At 37.7% G+C, this 25,470-nt stretch overlaps 1 protein-coding gene across 7 annotated transcripts in view; it reads left to right on the top strand.

Annotated features, from left to right (window-relative positions):
• Positions 1 to 25,470, top strand: part of Ralgapa2 (Ral GTPase activating protein catalytic subunit alpha 2) — a 271,068-nt gene that overhangs the window by 130,452 nt on the left and 115,146 nt on the right. For all 7 annotated transcript variants that reach the window (XR_013108860.1, XR_013108861.1, XR_013108862.1 and 4 more), the window contains one exon: positions 24,947 to 25,075. Coding sequence is in view for 3 of the 7 variants with exons in the window: in XM_076929914.1 (XP_076786029.1) it covers positions 24,947 to 25,075 (129 nt within the window). In the remaining 4 variants the exon portion in view is untranslated. The remainder of the gene's footprint in view (positions 1 to 24,946; positions 25,076 to 25,470) is intronic.

Here is a 25,470-nt window from a genome sequence, read left to right as displayed (position 1 = left end):
TGGAATATTGGGGTAAAGGATGTTCATGTCTCCTAGATCCACAATGCCAGACCCCGTGCCAGGAGCAGTGTGATGCCCCACTGATTCTTCTCCACACTTTACTTGGAATAATATCATGCCCTATTTTATGGATAAGGAAAGTTCAAAACATCTTGAGTAATTTTGCTAAATGCCACGTATTCAAAAGGATATTAGAATTCACAGAAAAGCCTTACAGACCCACTGGGCATGTCTTTTCCATTGATTGACAGCTAACTTGTTAGTCAAACACTCCTTGATCTCATTCCTCCCTTGTTTGGTTTTGCTGGGCCATATTCCTTCCGCTTCATACTCTAAGCTCTTAGAGTCCCCTCTGACCTGCAGATACCTTCTCAGCTCTGTCATTTTTCAGTTTCTCTTCTAAAGCTGTTCTTGGTTGTTCTTAGTTTGTCCTAATGTTTAAGCAGCTTTTTCACCTCAGTCTTCCCCAAAATATTTTGACATGAAAGGAACTATGATTTGGATTTATTAAAAACATTTCCTATTAATTTCATGATTATTTGAAACACATGGAAAGATCAATACGTGTGAAATGGAAAAGGACAGTTGAGGAAAGGAATTTTATTTTCATGTTTGTAAGAACATATATCAAAGACTGGAAAGTTTTCTTTTCTTAAAATAAGTAAACTATTTTTTAACAATGACTTACAGATTTACTGTCTTAATGTAATTTAATTTGTCTGTTATACATCAAAGTTAAGTTCTCTTTTAAATGCAAAGCTTACAGTAATACAAAGTTATTGTTGCAAATTTGCATATAGAAATTTCGGGAAATGTGGATCTTTGTCATTGTAGTCTATAATGTTATATTATCGCATTTCTGAGATAGAAAAAAAATGGCATAAAGCTTTCCTCAGGTGAAGAATGTATATAGCTCTGCTCCATAATAATCATTAACACACAGATTTGAACCATATCCGCAGAATGTTATGATATAGTAGAGTATGATGTGATAAAGTGTAACTGGAAAGAGCCTTCAGTCGGGCTAATTTCTAGTCTTGGCCTTCAGTTCTTAGCCAAGCCATTTGGGCTCACCACGCCCTGGTTCCGTAGCGTAAGAGGAGCATAATCATAGAGGACTACTTCCCTTGGTAAGCACGAGTCCTTACATGAAGACTGAGAGCACTGAATGCAGCAGCTCCAAGAACCTCATGTATTTCGTGTTTTCAGTAACTGAGTGTTGTGTTTGTTTCATTGCCCATCTGCCATCTTACATTTTAATATAAGGATCTGACTGGAAAGCATACTTATACACTGTGAAATTTTACAAGTGGAGAAATGTCTACTCCCTGTGTTATGGGTCAGAGAGAAGTAGTGTTTTGTGAGCCTGTGGTCATTTCCTCACGACTTGCTTCTCACCTAACTCAGTGAAAGACAATGGAAGGCTGAACTCTGCACGAGCCAGACTCCTTGCAACTGGTTTAGCATAGCATTTGAAAGACATGAGGAGTAGTGGGACAGCATCTTGAAGGAGCTGGGCCCTCCCGTCTTTGGAGGTTCTGCCCAGATAGTAGCATTGATACTAGCAGCAGGATCTCTGCCAGTGCCAGCCTCCTCAGCTAGAGTGTAGCTGGGTGTGTCTGCTGTATTTTCCTTCACTGCTGAGACTCATGGTTGTTGGTTCTTTGGCACTTCTGGAAATTCTGCAAGCCAGCTGACTCTACTGTCAGTTCTTGTACTTTGAAAAATGGATTGTGTTGTCTGCAAGTAAGATCCTGGCATAGTCTACGACTGCTCCATAGAACTGCCTCGTCCTGGAAATGCAGGACCAACAGCAGTTCATTCAGTTCAGCTCGCTCTATGGACACCTGCAGCATTAAGTCACCCAACTGGGTTTTTTTTTCTTTTAACTTTAGTCACTTATTTTGTAGCCAGTAATATGCCACTTGTTTTAAGACTATTTTAACTTCCTCTTTGAGTGTACTTTTTATCTATACGAAAATTAAGAACATATATAATTTTAGGTACTATATATAGAGGATTATTCTATCTTAGAAATCAAAATAAGTTTATGCTTTTTCTTAACGGATGTTCCAGCCTCCTCTCAAGAGGTATATGATGGAATAATATAATAATAAACAGTCGGTTGTAAGAAGATCCCCAGGGTCTCCTCAGTGAGCGTAAGACTCACCAGTGAGCTTTGAAAGCACGGTGCAGGGGTGATCCTTGTAAATTGGCCGTACCCGACTCTTCTAATAACCTCAGACAGCCTGCATCATGCAGTGATATGTAATCATTGCATCACCTTTTCTCAAACAAAGAACTGCTCTTTGCTAGAAATTTAGCCTTGTGACTAGAACTTTGTGTGCTCGGTGTGTATAAGTTCCTCAGCATAGTCAAAGCTAAACTGATACGCGCATTCAGTTATGGAAAAAGAATTGTCATATCAAACCCAGTGGAAGGCGGAGGTTTATTTGTACTTGTCTTGTTTGTCTCATATCAAGGAAAATACTTTTAGTATTTCTCTAACATGCTGATTTTGTATAAAGCTATTTTTACAAAAATGTTAACTCAGAATTTTAATTCAGTGCTGGCACAATAGAGTACACACCTTGGCATTTAGACATTTATATGACACCTAGTGTATAATGTTGATGTGATCAGTATAGAATCTATGGAAGGCTCACTCTAGAAGTTTCATTTTAAAAGATTTTTTTTTAGGAAGTAGTGATTTTTATTTTGACTTTTTTTTTTTTTTTTTTTTGTCATTACAATCCCAACTCAAAATTGTATTCCAATTTTTTTCCACACAGTCTCACTGACTCATGAAGACAGGAACATTACTGCTTTGCAGAGAATCCACTTTTTCCTTTATAACTTTTCCATGAAGAGAGATTGAAAATTTTTCCAGATTTAAATAATCTCTCAGGGAAAAATAAAACATAGGCCAGCTCATAGTTCCACCATGGTTTCTAGCAGAGAAGCTGGGGACTCTGAATGGTATACAGGAACTAGACTTCATGGATAAAATGATACAGCCTGTGAAACTAGTCACAATTGAAATTCTAAAAGTGTTGGACAGGAAAGATTTGTCATGTTCTAAATTGTTTGTATTTTATAATTATATTATTTTGTAGAATTTGAATATACTTGTGTGGATTAGAAAAATAAAATTATAAATTTTAGCCTAAATTTGATAATACTAATCAGATGTGTGATTCTTCCATTTAAAAAGAATTTTTAAAGTTATAGTTTTGTGCTATGGGCAAAAGGACTGATCTGAATCTATTCCTGTGGTAACAATGGGTCTTGTATCTCTATGCTTCAGGATATGACTTCAAAATGGCCTTAATATTCAGTCTTTATAGATGACAGTCCTCAGGTTGATACCTCTGAAACCTGAGAACAAGACTCAGTTTTACCTCACTAGCCATAGGGCCCGACCTGACTGTGAGTGCTCATGGATAAGGTAAACTAGAAGACAATAAGGTTCGAGAGCATACTTGGATTTTCTGATTTACTTTAAAATTTTTTTTTTATTAGAGTCAAACTGTTCATTCTTTTCTAAGTGTATATAATATTCAAGAACTTTTTTCCATTGGCTATTTTTATTTCCCATTTGTAAGTATTGAATTTTAAAGGTATGAAATGCATGAGTATTTGTAATATTCATTAATTTGCACACAGAACCAAAGAACTGGTATTTGTGTGTCAAATGTCCTTGTAGCTAAATTAGTTAACAAATGAAGAGATTGGACTTGGCAGGACTTGGAAGGACTTAAAGAGTGGCAGGATTTACAAGACAAGATCTAGGATGGGGGTTCACATGCTACAGAACTCAGGAAATACCTAAGAACCTGTGACCAGAGAGAGCATCATTGACTTAGTGCCAGATATGTATGGATGAAATTAACATATGAACATGAGTAAGCCGGGCAGCACTGTGAAGAGCCCCAGACTGTTTGGCTCATCAGAAGAGCCGAATATAGACCATACAGGCATGACCCCTGAACCTTGCTGTCACGGCTCACTGCTCAGTCTTCCACTCACTGAGTAGTTTTTATCCCATACATAATGGAGAGCTTCCAATGGTTTTGAAGCACAAAACTCAACATGACTTTAAAAATAATAAAGAAAAAAATCAAAATAAAACCCTCGAAGGACCTTACACCACAGCAGTTATTTGGAGTAAATTACAATCATGAGACGATGACAGCAAGAACAAAAAGGGAATTCTAATAGCCCAGGAACAAGTTAACGAGGGTTAGTGATGACTGAGACACAGATGAGGTGTGTGTGTGTGTGTATACATGTATATATGTTTTGTGTATATGAAATATTGGTGAGCAGGTAAGATACTTATTGTACAGAAAGTATTCTGACAAAGGTAGAAGATACTGACAATGTTCCCATCACTTCTCAAAGCCAAGTGCAATTCAGAAAGGTGCTGTGTGTTGAGGAAAAGAGGGAAGGCTGATGCTTAATAACGTAAGGGCAGGAAATAAGGAAATATGGTTCAGTGGTGAGCATTTAGACAGCTCATGCCTCCACCTTCCTTTACCTCGGATGCCATAGCAGGAGGCACATGTGTGTCCCCAAAGAATCCTTTCCTAATAGAAATTAGAAATTTATGGGAAATATTTCCAGGGACACTTTTTTACCTAAAAATACACATTTTTTTAAACCTTGTTAGATTCAAACATGTAAGTAATAAATTTATGTATGTAAGTAATAAATTTACTCTGTTATTTGTTATTGTGATAGACTATCTAAAGGTCTTTGTTATATGATGGTTTTTGTTAGCTTTGTTACTATGTATTTTCAAAAATAATCTGACACTCAAAACATTTAATCACTTTAAAAATATAATTGCGTCTGGAGAGATGGCTCAGCAGTTAAGAGCACTGACTGCTCTTCCAGAGGTCCTGAGTTCAATTCCCAGCAACCACATGGTGGCTCACAACCATCTGTAATAGAATCTAATGCCCTCTTCTGTTGTGTCTGAACATAGCTACAGTGTTCTCATATAAATAAAAGAAATAAAAGTAGAATTTCATTCATTTGAATTCACTTGATTCAAATTAATGTTATTTTACCCAACACAGGGGTTTATTTTAGGAATATGCAAAACTTTTAAGTTTTAACAGGGAGTGATGAAAAAATAATAGTTATAAGGCTAGGTGGTGCATGTTCCTCTCACTGTACATATGTACCAATGTCAGAATGGTAAATAACCCCCACCTCATAGTGTCCAGGGCTTTCTGAGTGTTTCTCAATTTTCATGGGAAAGTACCAGCTATAGAGTTGTTAAACTTTTTCAAGAAAAATAAATTTCATTAGACTTCATTCAGCTGTCAGTTGGTCAGGGATACTTCAGATGGGTGACTGCAGCAAACAATTGGATAGAAGGGTTTTTCTTTTATTTTACAGCTATATAACCAATAATTATTTTTGTTAATCTACCAAACCCACATATACCTCAATAAGGAAAGTGGAAATATATAGACAGTGACAGATGGCAGAGGTTTAACATGTGTACAGTAAGCTTGTTTCATGACTTTAAAATGTGTAAGATGATAGCACAGGAGACTGTTCTGGAGAGGAACAAATCTACCTGAGAGGCCAGAAACTAACAAATTGTTTGATTTATCTCATTGGATTTAGGCCTCTCTTTTAAGTAATTGCAATCAATGAAGAATATAAAACATGCATATTCCATCATAATCTTTTATGCATTCAACAGGACATAAAAGATAATGTGTTTTTCTTTTCCAAAGTCTGTTTTTAGAAGTATATCTTATTTACTATAGCCTTTCTCAAGGATCAAGCCACCAGAACTTTCTTTAATGGAGTCTTTTGAGTGTGTCTTGTCTTTTCCCAGACAGAATAAATGTAAATGTGATAGATGGTAGAAATGGAAAAAAATGGAAACTTCTTTTTGTCCTAACCCATTCACCAGTCATTGTGAGCGCAGAGTGGGTAACCAAAGCAACCTCTCCTCACCGCCCAAGAATCTGGCTTCAGCTACCAGTTTTAGATCCGGCTTTAACTGTGTACCATGATGGGCTAGTCAGCTTCTCATCCTAGAACTGATTCTGGGCATGGGGATTGGGGACAGGCTAGTTTTGCTTGTCACAGCTGGGACAGAGGTCCATTGGCATCTAGAATGTAGAAAGAAATCTATGGCTCAGAATATCAAAGTGCTGAAGATGACACTGGGCTGAGAGAAGAGCCAGGCAGCACAATGGCAAAGCTTAGCAGTCCCAGAGAGTACATAAACCCAGCCTCCTTAGCATAACCAGGAAATGAAAGCACAGGAAAATTTACCAAAGAGATTGAGAGGCAAATGTTTAATATTGATTATAAGAAAGTTGCCAGTGTTTTTTTGTTTTGTTTTGTTTTGTTTTTCAAGAATTTTAGTAGTGGAACTTAACTAAATTAATTGATTTCTTTTAACTAAGTCAGTTTAAGAAGTGAAACATGGTCTGATTTGAATTGGTGAACATGCAGATGACTTGAGGTAGATTTTGCCTAGAAGCAAAGTTTATGGCCTGAAGCTGGAAAGTTCAAGGTGCTAGTTCTGAACTGGAAGCCACTTCCTTTTGTACCCAAGGCCTTGCCACACTCCTGAGAGGAAGGATGGCTAAGAGGATAGCTTGCTTGGCAGAATGTTAGCATAGACAGAAAGACAGTTGCTTCCTTAAAAAGCCAAGGCAATGCTATATTGAAGATTAGGTAATCTTACTTTATGGGGTGAGACTAGTGGGGAAATTCTCGCTTACCCTCTCTCTCTCCCTCTCTCTCTCTCTCTCTCTCTCTCTCTCTCTCTCTCTCTCTCTCTCTCTCTCTCTCTCTCTCTTTCTGTGTGTGTGTGTGTGTGTGTGTGCGCATACACACATGGAGTATCCTACTCTGCCTATCTATACTTTATTCCTTTGAGACAGAGCCTCTCACTGAACCTAGAGCTTGCCACCTCTGCTGTCTCAAAAGCAAGCTCCACTGACCCAATGCTGGGATTATAGGTGTGTGTGGCCAACTTTTACATGGGTGATTGGGAGCTGAACTCAAGTCCTCATGATTGCAAGCAAGTACTCTTACCTACTGAGTTATCTTCGTAGCTACTGGAGTCATTTTGTAGTGCAATTTTTTTATTCAAATATGACAGGTGACTGATTCTGAGTGTGAACATCTTTAGCTCCATGAGGCCATCTAGCATTTTCTTGTGCCGCCGTGAGAAAAGGGAATATTCAGCCATGGCTTGTGCTCTGCCCTCATCCATAAGTGACTATTCTGTTGAGTCAGCAGCTCTGTGGCTCTTTTTCACTAGTTGGTGAAATGGGAGGTTCCCAGTGGCTCTCTCTGTGTCATAGAAGGGCATGTTGCTCTGCGTTGTTACCAGTGCTCTTACTGCAGCCTATTCTCCTGAGGCTTGGGGTGTAGTTCATCTGCCTACAGGACCGTCTTTCTCATCTAGAACTCTGGAGAGTTTTAGGAGGATTCATGTTTTTCTCTAGGCAGAGGCATTCCAGAAGGATGGCTTCTAGAAGTACTACAATATACTACAGTTATATTAGAAAAGAGAGGATGCCAGAGCTCCCATCTGCAAGGTGCTCTCCTTGTGTAGAACCTTTTTTTTTTTTCTTGATTTCTTTTTACTGTCTAGCGGTACGTGGTGGTGTGGTGATTACAGATTGTTGAGCTATAAATGCTAGTTACTGGAACTCATTTTAGAGAGAACATTGTTTTCTAAAGAAACAATAAACAACAGTTTTCCTTTTGTTCTCTGATGGAAAAATATTTTCTGGTAGGTATTTGTGGGCTAGAAAAATTTGAGCAAAAAAACCTTCTAGTAGGGAGACATAACAATAAAGTATCTACCATTGTCAACTCAGGCTGGAATGCTGTTAAACACGTGCAGTATTGCCAAGACCTAGTGCTACATGTCATCTAGTTGGTCCATCCTCAGTCCCCATGGCACGTTGTTGTTCCCATGCAGGAGCTGTGTGCTGTGGCCTGCTGTCACACAACCACATGTAGCAATCTCTTGTCTTAAGAAGTCATTGCTGAAAGCAGAGAGGAAATGAGTGACTTATTAAATGTTTATGCAAGATGTCTTCAAGTAGTTTGACTTTCATTTTAGGGTTTATTTTTTTTAGTTACTTGTTTATTTAAGTATGAGTAGGGTTTTTTTCTTTCATTGAAAATAGCTTTTTCACCTCACATAATATATCCTGATTATGGTTCACTCCTTCCAGTTTCTCCCCACCTCCTCTCTCCCATCTAGATTCTCCCCTTTCAGTCATTAGAAAACAGACAGACTTCTAAAGGATAATAATAAACTATGATACAATAAGATAAAACAAAACCCAACACGTTGGGGTAGGACAAAACAGACAGACAAAAGGAAAAAAGCCCAAGAAAAGGCACAAGAAACACACAGATGTAGAGTCCTCTTATTCTCACCCTCAGGAAAACAGTAAAATAGAAACTATCATGTATACACAAGAACCTAGAGAGTAAAAAGAGAGTAATGTATGTACATATGTACGTATGTATGAATGTATGTATATGTATGTATATACACATATGTATTAAAATAAGATAACAATAATAAACAAGGAAAAACCCCAAGATGATATGAGAAGAGGAGCCTCTTATGATGCCATTGAGTTCGTTTTCTCTTGGCCACCTAATGCTAGGTGTGCAACTTGTCCTTGAGAGTAATTTATTTCCCCTGTGACTCTCCATCGGAGAGAACTAAATTTTCATTTGTAAGTGGTTATCAATTGGAGATAGCATCTGGGTTCGGGATGGATGCATGTGTCCTTTCAGCTCTAGGACCCCGTACAGGCCCTGTGCATGCTGCCTCAGTCTCTTATGAGTTCATGTGTACACCTATCATGTTAATTTAGAGAACCTTGTTTTCTTGGTATCCTTATTCCCCCCTGTCTCTTTATACTTTCTGCCTTCTCTTCTGCAGTGGTCCCTGAGCCCTGAGAGGAGGGATTTGATGGAGACATACTGTTTAGCAGCTGAGTGTTCCAAGGTCTCTCATATGCTGCATGTCTGGCTGTGGGTCTCTGTATTTGTCATTGATATGTTTCTCTTTTGGTAGCCTGCAGAGTGCCTTCCTGTACCATAGAGCTAGGTGTAAAGGCTCTATGTAGAAACTGGCTCTACTTCTCCATGTTCAATGAGTTGTGTATGTTTTGTCAACAACAGGTCTTGTCATCAGTTTGTGAAGAGCAACCCCTGGGACCTCTTAGGCCAACAACTCAATTAGATGTAATACTAGAAGCTTCATTTGGTGACAAGAGATGGCCCATTGGGGCTCTGTCTCCTGCATTACTTGGCAATTTCATTTAGATCATCTCATGTATGTATATATTTTAGGAAGCTCCTACTGAATTAGGTTTCCATACTACTCCTCAAATGGCCTTTAGCTATCTCTCCCTGTATTCCCTCCCTCATCCCCCTCTCCCCTCCTCCTTCCCACTTGATTCTTTCATTCCAGGCCCCCCACCCCCATCTATCCATAACTACCTATTCTATTTCCCTTTCCTGGAAAGATAATTTTGTCTCTCATAATTGCTTACTTTATACTTAACCTCTGTGGTTCCATGGATTGTAGTTTGGTTATCACTGGTGTTACATATCATTGAGTTAACAATATCTACATAAAAGCAAATGCATATTGTGTTTGTCTTTCTGGGTCTCAGCTCACTCAGAGGTAATGGTTGCTAGTTTCAACCATTTACCTTCAAATTTTATGATTTCCTATTTTTAACATCTTAGTAATGTTCTTTTGCATAAATGTAGCCAATTTTCTGTATTCATTTATATGTTGAGGGTTGTTTCCATTTCTGGCTACTATAAATAGAGTAGTAATTAACATGATTGGGCAAGTGTCTCTATGAAAGGATGAAGCATCCTTTAGGTATATATTATATACCCAAGAGTGGTATAGCTAGATCTTGAGTAGATTGATTGATTTCCATCTTCCTACGGAATGCCACACTGATTTTCATAATGGTTGTACAAGTTCGCACTCCCATGGACAGTGGATGAAAATTCCCCTTAGTCTACATCTTTGCTACCATGAACTTGTTTCATTGATTTTAGCCATTCTGACATGTGTAAGATAGAATCATAAAGTAGTTTTGATTTGTATTTCCCTTGTAGCTAAGGAAGCTGAACAGTTTTTTATGTTTCCCAGCCGTTTGAGTCCCCACCGGCTCTGTTACATATGGACCCTATTTTAAATTGGATTGTTTTCTTGATAACTAATTTTTTATATATATACATATATATATATATATACACATATATATATATATGATATTAGCCCTCTGTCAGATGTATAGTTGGCAAAAATCTTTTTCCATCCTGTAGGCTGCCACTTTGTTCAAATGATGGTGTCCTTTGCCATGCAGAAGTTTCATGAGGTACCATTTATTACTTGTTGGTCTTAGTGCCTGTGCTAACAGTGCTCTGTTCAGGAAGTTTCCTGTGCCTATGAATTCAAGACTATTTTTCCCTTTCTCTTCTATCAGTTTTAGTGTATCTGTTTTTATGTTGAGGTCTTTGCTGAACTTGGACTTGGGTTTTATGCAAGGCGATAAGTTTAGATCTAAGATGCTGTCTTTTGTCCAGTTATTTTTTGCTTCATCACAAATCAAGTATTCATATGTCTGTGGGTTTATGTCTGGATCTTCGGCTCAATTCCATTGCTCAACATGTCTGTTTTTGTGCCAGTACCATGTTGTTTTTATGACTATAGCTCTGTAGTACAATTTGAGCTCAGGAATAGTGATTCCTCTAGTAGTTTTTTTGTTTTGTTTTGTTTTGTTTTGTTTTGTTTTTTTTCATTAGTCAGGATTGTTTTAGCTTTCCTCCTGTGTTTTTGGTTTTTCCATGTGAAGCTGAAGGTTATCTTTCAAAAACCTTTGAAGAATTGTGTCAGAATGTTGGTGGGATTGCACTGAATCTTTAGATTGTTTTTGGTAGTATGACCATTTTTACTACATTAATTCTACTGATTCATGAACGTGGGAGATCTTTTCATATTCTAATATCTTCTTCAGTTTCTTTCTTTACTGTTACAAAGTTTTTATCATACAAGTGTTTCACTTGCTTGGTTATAGTTACTCCAAGATATTTTATATTATTTGAGACTGTTGTGAAAGGTGTTTTCCCATTTCATTTGTCCTAGGTATGTATATAGGAAAGCTACTGATTTTTGCAAATTAATTTTTGATTCAGCTACTTTGCTGGAAGTGTTTATCAGCTGTAGGAGTTCCCCAGTGAAGTTTGTATGATCACTTATATATACCATCATATTATTTGCAAATAAAGATACTTTAACTTTTTCCTTTCCAATTTGTATCCCTTTTATCTTCTTCAGTGGTTTCATTGTTCTAGCTAAGACTTCAAGTACTATAGTGAATAGGATGGAGCAAGTACACACCTTGTATTTTTCATGATATTAGTGGAATTGCTTTGAGTGTCTCTAAATTTAAGTTGATATTGCCATGGGCTTGCTGTAAACTGCATTTATTATGTTGAGGTATGTCCTGTGTATCTTTGGTCTCTCCAGACTTTTGTCAGAGGCCACTTTTGCATCTGATGAGATGATCTTGTGGGTTTTTTTGTTCGTTTGTTTGTATGGTGAATTGCATTATCTATTTACATATCTATTGAACCATCCCTGCGTCTCTGGAATGAAGCCTATTGATCTTGGTGGATGATCTTTTTGATGTGTTGTTAGATTCTGATTGCAAATATTTTATTGAGAAATTTTGCATCTGTATTTATGAAGAAAATTGGCTTACAATTTTCTTTGTTAAGTCCTTTTGTAGTTTGAGTATCAGAGTAACAGTGGCCTCAAAACAAATAGGACAATGTTCCTTCTCATTCTCTTTTGTGGAATAGTTTGAAGAATATTGGCATTGGCTTTTATTTGAAAGTCTGGTAGAATTGTGAGCTAAAACCATCTGGCCCTGGGCTTTTTTTCAGTTGGTAGACTTTCCATTACTTCCTCTATGTCACTAAGGGTTATAGGTCTTTCTAAATTCTTTATCTGATCATGTTATAACTTTTGTATTTGATATTCTCCTAAAAAATTATTTATTTTTTTAGATTTTCTAATTTGGTAGAGTATGGGTTTTTAAAGTATATTTTTATGATTTTCTGGATTTCCTTAGTGTCTGTTATATTACCCATTTCATCTCTAATTTTGTCAATTTGGATCTTCTCTCTCCACCTTTTAGTTAATTTGGATAAGAGTTTGTCTATATTATTGATTTTCTCAAAGAAACAATCCTTTGTTTCATTGATTCTTTGTATAGTTTTGTTGTTGTTGTTCCTATTTTATTGATTTCAGCCCTAAGTTTGATTATTTCTTGTTATTTATTCCTTTTGGGTGTGGTTTATTGTTTTTGTTCTAGAGCTTTCAGGTGTGTTAAGTTACTAGTGTGAGATCTCTCTAGGTTTTTCTTTTCTTTTCTTTCCTTTCCTTTCCTTTCCTTTCCTTTCCTTTTCTTTTCTTTCTTTTCTTTTCTCTTTTTGTCTATGTTGTCACTTACTGCTATGAACTTGTCTTTTAGAACCACCTTCTTTGTATACCATAGTTTGACTACATTGTGTATATATTCTAGAAAGGCTTTAATTTCTTTTTGACCCATTGTTCATTCAATAGTGAGTTGTTTAGTTTCTATAAGTTTGTAAGTTTTCTGTTTTTTCTTTTCTTGTTGATATTCAGCTTTAATTTGTGGTAGTCAGATAAGATGCATAGTGTTATTTCAAATTTTCTTGTATCTGCTGAGACTTACTATGTGTCCAAGTATGTGGTCAATTTTGGAGAAAATTCTATGAGGTGAAGAGAAGAAGGTATATTTTTTGTGTGCTTGGGTGAAATGTTCTGTAAATGTCTATTAGGTCCATTTGGTTTATAACATAAGTTAGTTCCAGCATTTCCTTGTTTAGGTTTTGTGTGAGTGACTTGTCTGTTGGTGAGAGTGGGGTGTTGATGTCTCTCCCAATCAGTGTGTGAGAGTCAATATATGATTTAAGCTGTAGTAATGTTTCTTTTATGAATTTGAGTGCCCTTGTGTTGGGTGCATAGATGTTAAAAGAATTGCCAAGTTTTCTTGGTGGATCTTTTTTGATGAGTGTGTAGTGTCCTACCCTAACTCTTTTGATTAATATTTTTGAAGTATATTTTGTCAAATATTAGAAATTATAACCACTTGCTTTTGAGGTCCATTTGCTTGAAATATCTTTTATCATTGGTTTTCTCAGAAGTGATATCTGTCCTGATGTTAAGGCATGTTTCTTGGATTTCCAGAAAGATGGATCCTGTCTTTGGATCCATTCTTTTAGTCTGTGTTTTTTTAGTTAAGGAATTGAGACCATTGATATAAGAGATATCAGTGAGCAGTGTTTGCTGATGCCTGTTACTTTGTTGTTGTGTTATTGTGTGTATTTCCCCTCTTTTGATTTTGCTGGTCTGGAATTATTTATTCCTTATTTTTGGGGGGGGGGTGTGGTTTTCTTTAGGTTGGAATGTTCTTTTGAATGTCTTCTGTAGGGCGGGATTTATAGGTAGATATTGCTTAAATTTGAGTTTGTCACGGAATGTCTTATGTTCTCCGTCTATTGTAATTAAAAGCTTTCCTGAGCTGGCATCTGTGATCTTCTAGAATCTGCAGCATACCTGGCCACACTCTGGTTTTTAGAGTCTACTTTGAGAAGTCAGGTGTTATTCAAATAGGTCTTTTTTTATTTGTTCTGTATAATTACTGTTTTGATCATTATGTGTTATGAGAATTTCTTTTCTGGTCCAGTCTATTTGCTGTTATATATGCTTCTTGTGCCTTGATAGACAGCTCCTTCTTTAGGTTGTAGAAATTTTCTTCTATAATTTTGTTGAAAATCTTTTCTGTGCCTTTGGCCTGGGTTTCTCTCTGTTTCTTTTATTCCTTTTATTTTAGATTTGGTGTTTTCATAGTGTTTCATATTTTTTGTACCAGAATTTTTTTAGATTTAACATTTTTTTTTGACTGGGATATCCATTCTATTGTGCCTTCAGTGCCTGAGATTCTTTCTTCTATCTCTTTTATTCTGTTGGTGTGAATTACCTCTGAGCTTACTGTCCTAGTTCCTAAGTTTTCCATTTCCCTCTGTTTGGTTTTTCTTTATTGATTTATATTTTTGTTTTCAGATCCTGAACTGTTTTTTTTTTTTTTTTCATTTTCTTCTACTGTTTGTATTTTTATAGATTTCTTTAAGGGATCTATTCATTTCCTCTTAAAAGACCTGTATCACATTCATAAATGCCATTTTAAGGTCACATAGTGCTGAGGTTAACAATATGCACAATCCGATAGTCCCTTATAACATCTAAAAACAGAGACTGAGGTATTCCTGAGACAGTAGAAACAGTCAACTGTCTGTTTAATAAGGACCTGTATTAATTATGTGGCTTATTTTTCTTATTTTGTCAATTATTTTTGTTTGTTAGGTTTTTTTTTTTTTTGAGATGGGGGTCTCACTATGTATTTTTTGCTAGCCTGGAATTCACTGTGTAGGCTAGACTGGCCTCAAATTCTTAAAAACCCACCCACCTCTGCCCCTGAGTACTGGGATTAAAGACATATACTGCCATTCTCAGCCCTATTTTATCTTAATCCTATTGCTTATATGGTAATGAATCAAAATGCATTTTTTGTTTATTAAAATGCATTTTTAACCATCCTGTCATCTGTGATAGTGGTCATGTGACCATTTGCTTTTGCCTCCTCTGGAGAGCATTAGAAGGCTCCACAGGAGTCAGTAAAAGAAGTCAAAGACTGAAACAAGCAATTGGTTATCTCCCAAAGAGCAAGTATCTTTCCAGCCTCCTACCCTGCTTTCCAAGCCAGGAGATTTCCTTGACAGTATATAAGTGACTGCCTTCATGAACCTTTCCTCAGCTTTGACCATCATGTCTAGTCTTCTTTTGTCAGGCTGCATCCACTTCTAGTGTTTAGACAATGATACAGCCAAGTCCTCCTACTGCTGTCATTTGTTGCCAACAGCTTTCCACAGTCCTTATTTTCTGAGGTCTCAGGTAAAGAGTTAATAACTGCTATTCTGCATTTCCATCAGCCTCATTAAGGCACCTGTTGGACAAACTGCAGAATTGTGGATTTGAGGCTTATCAAAGTGACAATTGAGATAGTCATTATATTAGTAGGCCAATTACTTCAAGGTCCTATTTGTGCATCTTGTAAGTCACTTCTTTCCATGACTCTCAACAGTTTTCATCATCTTGAGGAAATATAAAGATTCTATCGTCTTTCCTAGCAGGATATAACCTGCCTATTATAGGAGGCACACATGAAAGACAGCATCAACCTCCAGATCCATGAGCAGTAAACAATGGTGTTGCATTGGTCAGGATTAAGGAGTTTTATGATTGGTTCATGTGACTGAGAACTAGAACTAAGGGAATTAATTAGGTCAAGTGATAGAAGATAAACTCTGTCTTGGTACTGCTGATATCACAATGCTGTATACATTCTTGTGGAAAGCACTAATTTGCTATCCTTCAAAACTATTTTGAATACAAGTTTGTCTGGGTTTAGATGCCACATCAGAGTCTCTGGCTGTCTTCCCACCAAAGAGATAAAACATTCCCATTTTAAATGACTATATGTCCCCTACTGATAAAGAACAAATCAAGGATGTTGGTTTTCCCCACCTCTGATCCCAAGTGTCCTGTCAGTTACTTTTCTCATTACTGAGACCAAATATGTAAAAGAGGAAGAATTTATTTTGGCTCACAGTTCAGAGAAATACAGTCCCTGGTGACTAGGAAGACATGGTGACAGGAACAGCATGGTAGTCTGTGGTTTAATAGGAAACAGGAAAACATACTGGCTCTCAGCTCACTTTATCTTTCCCCATTTTCAGTTGGGGAGATAAGCTTCTCTCCGTGGAAATGCCTCACTGACTGGCCTGAAATTGTGCTTTGTTAACATTCTATTGCCTCTTAATCCAGTCAAGATTATAACCAAAATTAACTGTGCCCCTAGCTCTCTGGAGTCTTCTAATTGTTTAGGATAGGTAAATAGGAAAATGAAATAAAAAATATGGTCTGTAAAGAAAGAACTCTGAATTTATGTCTGTATTTAGAAAACTCATATATATATATATATATATAATATTATATATAATATATTATATATACAAGTTATTAGAGCTAATAAGTTAATTTTGTAAATTTATAAAATACAAGGTTAATATATAAGCACCCACCATATTGTGTTTCTAGATATCAGCAATGGAAATTTTACAAAGGAAATGAATAAAATGATAATTCCTTTTATAGTAGTCTCAAAAGTTGAAATTTATGGAGATAAACTTATCCAAGCAAGTATAATATATGAACATCACAAAATATGCATGCTACTATTGAACACTAAAACCTATATAAACAAATGGAAAATATCCCATATTCTTAGCCCTAAAGACAATGCTCTCAAAGCTGATCTACAGATTACACAAACCTTATTATTTCAATGATCTCTTTTGCAGAAATATAAAAGCTGATCCTAAAATTCATATGGAATTATAGAGTTCTGAATGGGCAAAATAATATTTTAAGAACGATATGAAATTATAGTTTCTGGTTTTACAACTTACAAAAAATAGTATAGTATTATTAAATAGTTAATATAGAGCAATAAAATAGAGTTGAAAGTATGGAAGGAAACTTGTGTCTATGATTGACTAATTTTTGCTGTCGGTGCAAAATTAATCCAGTGGGAAAGATGTGATTTTTTTTTTTTCTTGTGGCGCTAGAACAACTGAACATCTACCTAGAAAGCAATAAAAGTAGGTGTTGAGTAAAAGCTTGGTTCATTTAGTAAGAGTACTTACCGTGCAAGCATGAGGATCTGAGTTCAGATTCAAGTACCCTTGTAAAAAACTGGGCAGTAGAGAATCATTGGGACTTGCTTGCAGCTAGTGTGAGAGACCCTGTCTCTAGACAGGAAGACAGAGTGATAGAGCAGGCCACCTAATGTCTCCTCTGGTCTCTGTGCATGTACATAAACACACTTACCCATGCACATGTATGTGACACACTGCACATACAACAAGCACAGACAGACAGACAGACAGACAGACAGACACACACACACACACACACACACGATGAAATTAGCCTTTATCTCAACCTCATACTAAATGCAAAATTTGACTCATAATGGATCAGTGGTCTAAATGATAAGTCAGAACTAAAACTATAATGTTTTTAGAGGAAAGTAAAGCAGGAAATTGTGACTATCTTGGAATTGACTTTAAAGTCTTGGAAATAACAAGCAGCAAAAGAAAGGGGGAGAATATAAATTGTCCTTTACCAAAATTAAAATCTACCATGCATCAAAGGACATATCTAGCAAGTGAAAAGATAACTCACAGAATGGCAGAAAATATTTGCAAATCACATGCCCAATGAAAGTCTCCTGGCCAGAATATAGGAAAAAGCATCACAGCTCAGTAGCAAATCAATGGTCCAAATATAAAAGAATGAAGAGCTTAAATAGACTAAAATATCTTCAAAGAAGACATCAAAATGGCTCACAAGCACAGGAAATGATGTTGAGCATAATCAGTCACAGAGAAATGCAAATCAAAACCACAAGGTACCACTTCACACTCACTAAGGTGGCTGTTAAGGTAATTTTGTTAAAAGGGAAAATAATTATAACAAGATTGGGAGAAATTGGAATCCTTGAACTTTCCTGATGAGAATATAAAGTAGAGAAAGTGCTTATGAGAAACAGTCCCTCAAAATGTAAACACACAGTTCTCAGAAGCGGCAGTTCCACTATGAAGGAGCTGGCCACAGAGATTCATAGAGTGCCACTGTGGACAAGTACCAAGGTAGAAACAGCACACACTCACCCAGCTCATTCAGTAATAAACACGGCAGGTGTGGGGCTCACACTTGACATCCTAGCCCTCAGAAGGCTGAGGCAAGAGGATTATTGGGCCTTTGGCTACATGAAACCCAGTCTCAAAAATAAAAGATAAAAGGATGACTATTGACACAATATAATATTATTTTTATAAAGACTCATGCCAGACATGTTAACTCATGCTTATAATCCCAGCAGTTCTGAGACAGAGGCAGAAGAGTATCAGGAATTTAAGGCCAGCCTCAACTATTTACAACTTAGACTACATGAACATTATCTCAAACAAAAACAAAATTTAAAATGGGATAAACCTTAAAAACACGTTAAGTGGCAGAAGCCAGATATAAGTGCCACACACTGTAATATTCCATATTCTGAAATGTTCAGAGCTAGCAAATCCAGAGACAGACGGCAGATTAGTGGTTGCCAGGTAAATGGAGACTGAAAGCAGGGAGTGGCTGCTAATGGACATTGAGTTTCATTTGGGAGCGATGAAAAACGTTCTCAAGTTAGATAGTGGTGATGTTTGCTTAACTCTGGGACTAAAAGCTATTTTGTACACATTATAGGTTAGATTTTATTACATATGAAGTATTTAATAAAGTTGTTACAAATAGCAAAAAGAAGCAGCAGTTGGACAGGGCTGGTGACTTTCCAACTCTATTATAAAATAAAGTCATATATAGTGTTTCAAACCCACTGGGTCTTGCTTTTCAAAGACAGGCAGAGCTTTCCTTGGCAGATGAGGGAGGGGTTAGTTGGTATGCAAACATAAACAAGCTTCAAAGAAATGCTTCCTCTGGGCTTGCAGGCTATCTGGGGTCCAGTCCACACATTACTGAGCTACTGGCAGAGGAGTTCTCTGCCATAAGAAGTGTCTTTAATACACCCCACTTCCCTTCTGCTTGTGCATGCCACTGTCCTGGAAACTCCATGGCACAGTGGTCCTCAGGGCACAGAGCTAAAGGAGTCTTTGAGTCTCAGCCACTAAGCCCAATTACTCTCTTATGTCCTGTTTCTCTGGGCCTCGAGTACCATAGTCACACCCACAGAAGTCAGATTTTTGAAAACCTGCTGCTTTTCTCCAAATAAATTGCATCTCCCTTGGCCATTTACACAGAGAACCTGTGTATACCATGCATTATTTGACTCAGATCTTGAGAGTAATTTGCAGTTTCATACTGGTGCCATGTTTAACTATGCCTTGGCGGGGTGGGGGTGGGGTGGGGGCGGCAGCGGGAGGATGTGCATAGTGACCAAGATTTTATTTTTGTCATCAGAGGTCAGCTAGCAGCTTACTGTCTGTCTGTAAAAGGATGTTCTTGTACACAGCAGAAGGAGCAGAGAGCCACTAGCAGAGAAGAAAGGATCAGGTCTGGAATTTGAAGGCGTCTGATCTGTTAGGAAAACTGCATCAGGCTGATACTTAGAAATATGTCCTAAAGGTACTAACAGGTTGTGATTGTGGTTGTTGTTAATTTAAATTATATCCACACTTAATGTGAAAACTATTCCTGTGTAGTCATATATAGTTTTATAATTTCCAATTGTGGGGCGAATCTTGTCCTTGTAACTAACCAGATTATTGGGATACACAAATGTTACCAAATAAAAAGTTCCTGTGGTCTATACGAGATAAGTAGGCACAATGAAATCATTTCACTGCATAACATTTCTTAAAAGGAAAAGTCAAATGAGGAGTTAAATGATTTTGCACACACGTATTTTATTTCTTGATGACTGCTTAGCCTCACAGAGGGCCTAAGTGACTTTAGATGGGATAACCAGATCTGTTTGCTCTTGAGAAGCAGGCGCAAGTCCTCCAAGGAAAGGCTGGGAGACAGATGGCTGGCTATTGTGTTACAGCCATCATCTGCTGGGTCATGAGCAAATAGTAAGTGAAAAATATACACGTGATTGTGAGAGAGCACAGGGCAGCTTCTCCAGCAAAGGGAGGACGTGGCTTCTGCTCAGTGGGCTTTGAAAGCACTATGTTGCGATGTTAGTTGTGTAGGGTTAATCCATTTTACACTGTGGTAAAGTGAACATTTGCCCCCATTTCTGACACTACTATACAATATTTTGTATTGAAATAGCAAGTAATGGCCTTTTTTTTTTTTTTTTTTTTGCTTTCCATAACAACACAAGCACTAAATTATAGCTGTGCAATTATGTAAACAATGGAAATGCTTCCAGAAGAAATCCTTCCTTTTAAATTTTCATTTCATGTAATTGTTGGAAGGTTTAGAGCTGTAATAAACAAAATTATTTTACACATTTATCGTTCTAAAGGTCAATTATAAGAGAACTAAAGAAGCAGCCCTGTGCAGAATGAGTAAGCCAATTTGTGCCGCCGTCACCATATGTTTTCCTTATCACTTATAGTTTTTCCAGTTACTGTGTACATAGCATTCAATTAAAGCGATTCATTTGAGGAGCTGGATGTAGTTTGTGTTTATAGAACTGTGCTTTGGAGGAGAGGAAACAACACGCCTCTATTTGAATTACCTGATTTTTTGCAAGATCAGTGATAAGAGACAGATGTTCTCACCAGTTGCTTTCTCATAAGCCTGGACCTTGTGATAAGCTACAAAGGCACAATTATCATCTTACAGTCTGGCTTTTGCACTCAACATGGAGTTTGCACATAGACCTTTCACTAAAATGGGAAAATACAGTGTGTGTCCTGTTCACTGTGTGGCAACAGTTCACAGGGTGGTTTCTTTCCAGAAAAAACAAGGTTCGTCTGCTCCATCCTAGTCTACTTAAAGAATAAACCTGATTCCTGTTCCAGACTGCATGTACCACTGAGCCTGCTGTTTAGCTTCACTACTTGTTTAGTCTGTTTAGAAGGTACAGAAAAAAATCCAATCTTACTACCAGACTCACTTGTTTGAGTTAGGTTCTAGAATTCCTCAAAAGGATAAAGCTTAGAAAACGTAAAGGTTGTGTCCCCAAATTTATTTCCATTTTACCCCCAAGTTACATACACAGTCTCTCATTGCTTGTTAAAGGGGTTGTCTTAGGGTACTGATTTCTAGAGCTTTTTAATTTCTGGGGTAATAGATGATCAAAGTAACTTCTCTGTGTTATCTCTGAATTTTTTTTAAAAAAAATACTCTTCCTCAGTAGATCATTAAAATATTCATTCAGTAATTATTGGGGGCCGGCATGGTGGTGCACACCTTTAATCCCAGCACTTGGGAGGCCAAGGTAGGCAGATTTTTGTGAGTTTGAGATCATCCTGGTCTATAAAGTGGGTTCCAGGACAGTCAGGGCTGTTACACAGAGAAACCTTGTTTCAAAAAACAGAACAAAACCAACCAAACCAACCAAAACAAAAAACCAAACCAAACCAAACAAACAAAAAAAACCTAACTAACTAACTAACTAACTAATATTGACTGAAGCTATGAAGTAACTTCTATGGAGTAAAAATTCTTCATTTTGAAAAACATTGCTGGCACTGTTTACTTCTGTACTTTGAAAGCCTCCATAAAACATCTGTTTATACCTACATCCCACTGCCTACTGCTCATTAAGGAGGAGTCATCTCATTTAGGGAAGAGAGAAACACATTGCTTTGGGAGTGGCCCATAGTATCTAATCCAGGCCTTGTGGCCTCAGTCTTAGAGTTTTTCACAGGGAGAGTTTGAACACAGAGAAAATTTCCTAACAGTGGTTACATTAGAGTCAGCTTTGAGAGAAGGAATCATTTGATGAGACTAACAGCCTCTGTGCTCATCACAACCTATCCTCAAGACTATCTCAGGCCAGGTAGAGTTGGTACAACCACAGTTGTTGGCCCTATGACATTGTAAACCTCCATTTTAAAGATAAGTGCCTATCTCAAAGTAAGAGCTGGCAGCTAGTGATGTTTTTACAAAAAATTCATCATCATTTGCTTGTTAATATTTTATTGTTTTTAAGGAGTATTTTTTGTTTCTGACAAGAGTAATTGTTTTCTAGTATAATTTTAAGTTTCAAAAATGTGAGTCATGTTGAAGAAATGTACTAGGCAAATTCTGCTTGCTTTACAGAGAGGCTACTACAAAGGGCGTGGGGACCAACCCTGGTGGGATGGGTGTGTGGTGAATGCCATTCTGTCTTGTTCATATAGAAAGCTCTGTAGGCTATATAAACTATCAGAACATGAAGGAATTTATTTTGTATTTTCAAAGATTGATTTTAATACCTTGAGGTGAAGGAATGGGGTGAAAGAACAAATTTTCTATGAGTTAGAAATGAGTGGAGCTCACCATGGGCGGTCCTCTTTTGGGAACATGGATGGCAGATGCTCTCCTGAGTGCCATGTGGCTACTCCTAATTTTAAAGTGTTATCTCAAAGATAGACCCTTTGGACTGCTCCATTTCAGTGTAGATAAGCAAAGTAAGCCAGCATGTGGTGGTAATTTGGCTGACTGGTCATATGGCCCCCTCTTTAACCCCCGAATTAACCCTACCCCAGTGCTGTCCGTAGTGACTATAGCAAAGGCACACTTTCCCTCCAGGCTCTGTCTTACGTGGGTGGTAAAGTAGGGCAGGCTTGCCATCTGTCATTGTCCCTCTTTTTCCCATCTCTTTGCCCATAGAAGCAGGTTCGGTTGAAGTCACTGGCCCTGGTCCAGGGACTGGGTGAGCCCTGTGACTTTATCTCAACTACTTTGTCTCTGCTATCTCTAGCACCAGTGACAATTTTGTAGTTTCTGAGTGTATGGTTTTCCCTAAGTCTTTCTGCATACTCACCAATGAAGCAAGTTTGTAAACTATGGTTTCAGCTTATTATTCAATTCCCAGTCCCCACAAACCTATTCCAGAAAATCATCTTTAAACCAAAAATTCTGAATTCCAGTGGTGAAAATGGCTCATTTGAGTTTAGTGTGTGCTAAATGCTAAAGGTTTTTAAAACCCTTAGGCTTCAGGGTTTTAACTCCCCATCTCAGCAGATGGAATTAACGCAAACATAACAAAGCTAACATCATGGCTGTTTGCATTATTAATCTTCAGATGCATGGCATTCTGGTACCTTGCTAGCCAGGTTTGCACGAATCCATTCATTGCAGCATATGTCAACAGAAATGTGCTTCCATCTGCTGCTGGAAAGCTTGATGCCTGATATTCTGAGACAAGGCCCCAGCACAATGCATACCTCTGTGAGTAATTACAGGTGTGTGGTGAGGAGCCCAGGGCATTAATCAGAGGCTTAATTATGAAAAAGGTAGATCTTTTGTTCCAGTCCTGCAGCGTGAGTCTACTACACGGTTTCTAACCTGCAGCATCCATCTGCTCAGCCCAGAGAATGTTTGTCTTGGCTGATATGGACCCTAAAGTGTATCGCAGGATGTGATTAAAGCAGGCTTAAATATTAACAGGGAAGAAATCTTGGTTTAGGGTTCTTTTTCCTACCCCTTCCTTTTATATATCTATATCTATATCTATATCTGTATTTATATCTATCTATACCTATACCTATCTATCTATACCTATCTACCTATATTTTTCTATCACATATTTACGTGTCTCATCTTTTATCTATAAATCATATATATCCATTTATTTTTGTGTAAGAAAAAGTCCACTGAAATGCCAAAATTTCAAGTTTTAAGTAAACTACTTATCATAAGCGAGCACTAATATATTGAGTATTATATGCTCATTTGAATCATGTAAATAGTATTATTTAATGTTAAGTGTATCTGCTGTAAGAAAACATGTCTTGGGAAAATGTTATATGAGCACATGGAAGGTGTGTTTAAGAAGACAAATTGTGGCTGGGCGGTGGTGGCGCACGCCTTTAATCCCAGCACTTGGGAGGCAGAGGCAGGCGGATTTCTGAGTTCAAGGCCAGCCTGGTCTACAGAGTGAGTTCCAGGACAGCCAGGGCTATACAGAGAAACCCTGTCTCGAAAAACCAAACCAAACCAAAACAAAAACAAAAACAAAAACAAAAAAACAAAAAAAAAAAGAAGAAGACAAGTTGTGAAATGAGGCGAATCTTTCTATGAGGGGCCTAAGATAACTTTGGAAATGAGCATGTTGCTATGCTTTGCTCTGGTTTAATAGTTAAGTCAGGACTTACTGAGGCAGCCACACTGACATCCAAGCTTCTTCCGTCTTGCTATTTACTTGAACATTGACACTATTAGTTGCACTACGGCAAGTCACATAACTAAAGTACTTCAGCATGTGGTTTTGATTTGTATGCCTGGCTAGAATCTGTGCAAAAGAAGATTGTAGTTTTCATACTAATCCCATTTATACATGCACATACTCACACAGATGGCTTTAGAGGGGAACCTGACCATAATGGTGTGAATACTGTCCTGTGGTGGATCTGATCCACCACAGAGGCAGAAATGAGGGACTGGGGATTGGGGGCCAGCCAGCCCTCCACAGGATTCTATTATAGATACAGGATGGAGAGCTGTCAGGGAGATGCTCCTGGTGCCGAGCTCTGGCAAATGGCTGCTGTTGGCTTTGTGTTTGCACCTCCTGTGCACATCAGATCTGTGGGAACTCCCTGACCTTAGAGTCTCATGCATGTTACACCATTACCTTAACACTACCCATATTCCCATTTCTTAGTGCCTGAAACTCCCAGGAGCGGTCATGTCCATCCCTTTGCCTATCAGCTTTTCTAACAGCGTGCTCTAACCTCTGGGGACTGAAGCTAAAGAAGGAGCCCAGTTTTTATTCTACTGACAGATGTTTGCAAGTTTTATTTATATGTCTATCTTGGCACACCTGTTCAAGGAGCCCATGTCGAATGGAATACAGGACAGATGTTTAGCTAGCCCCAGTGTCAGTGTGGCTTTTGGTTTTTTCATTCCCTTTACCAAAAGATATGTATGAGAACCATTGGAGTTATGTATCCCCTGCACTCTTCTGAACAAAATCCTCACACAGTGCTCTGCTGTCTTATTAATGGTAGTCATACAAAGAAACCACTTTGGAATTTTGTTCTTAACATTACAGTTGTGTTTCCTTATTTTCGTTTTCAGGATATCTTAAACACCATCATAAAAAACTGCTCACCCCGCTTTTTCTCCCTGGGTTTGCCTGGCTTCTCAATGCTGGTGGGGGACTTTATCACTGCTGCTGCCAGGGTCCTCAGTACAGACATGTTGGCGGTGAGTATGACAATGTTCAGCATCCCAGCTCCTGGGAGACTTCACAATTGCTAACAAGGCTCAGATTTCTCCACTCTTAACAGGTGTTGACTCATTAGTACGATGTGAAACTGGGCTCTCAGAGTAGATACCCTGGCAGCTGATCTGTGAAATTGTAGGATCAGATGACATACTGGTACTGGAAGGGCGTTTCATCAAAAGGCCAAAGTGTGAGAAATCATATCCCCACTAATATGTCAACACATTTACACAAAAGCAGGGCATATCTTACAAATACTTATTAGTATTCTCTAGTAAATAACATTATGGTTATAAATGCCATAAAGAGAGAATTTGAAGTGTTTGTTTGAAGTAATGTGTTGTTGTTTTGTTAAATTTAGTTTTAGTTATTGTGA

Source organism: Arvicanthis niloticus, chromosome 2 (genome assembly GCF_011762505.2).
Source record: "Arvicanthis niloticus isolate mArvNil1 chromosome 2, mArvNil1.pat.X, whole genome shotgun sequence".
Taxonomy (NCBI): domain Eukaryota; kingdom Metazoa; phylum Chordata; class Mammalia; order Rodentia; family Muridae; genus Arvicanthis; species Arvicanthis niloticus.
This window is presented reverse-complemented; position numbering and strand designations above follow the sequence as displayed.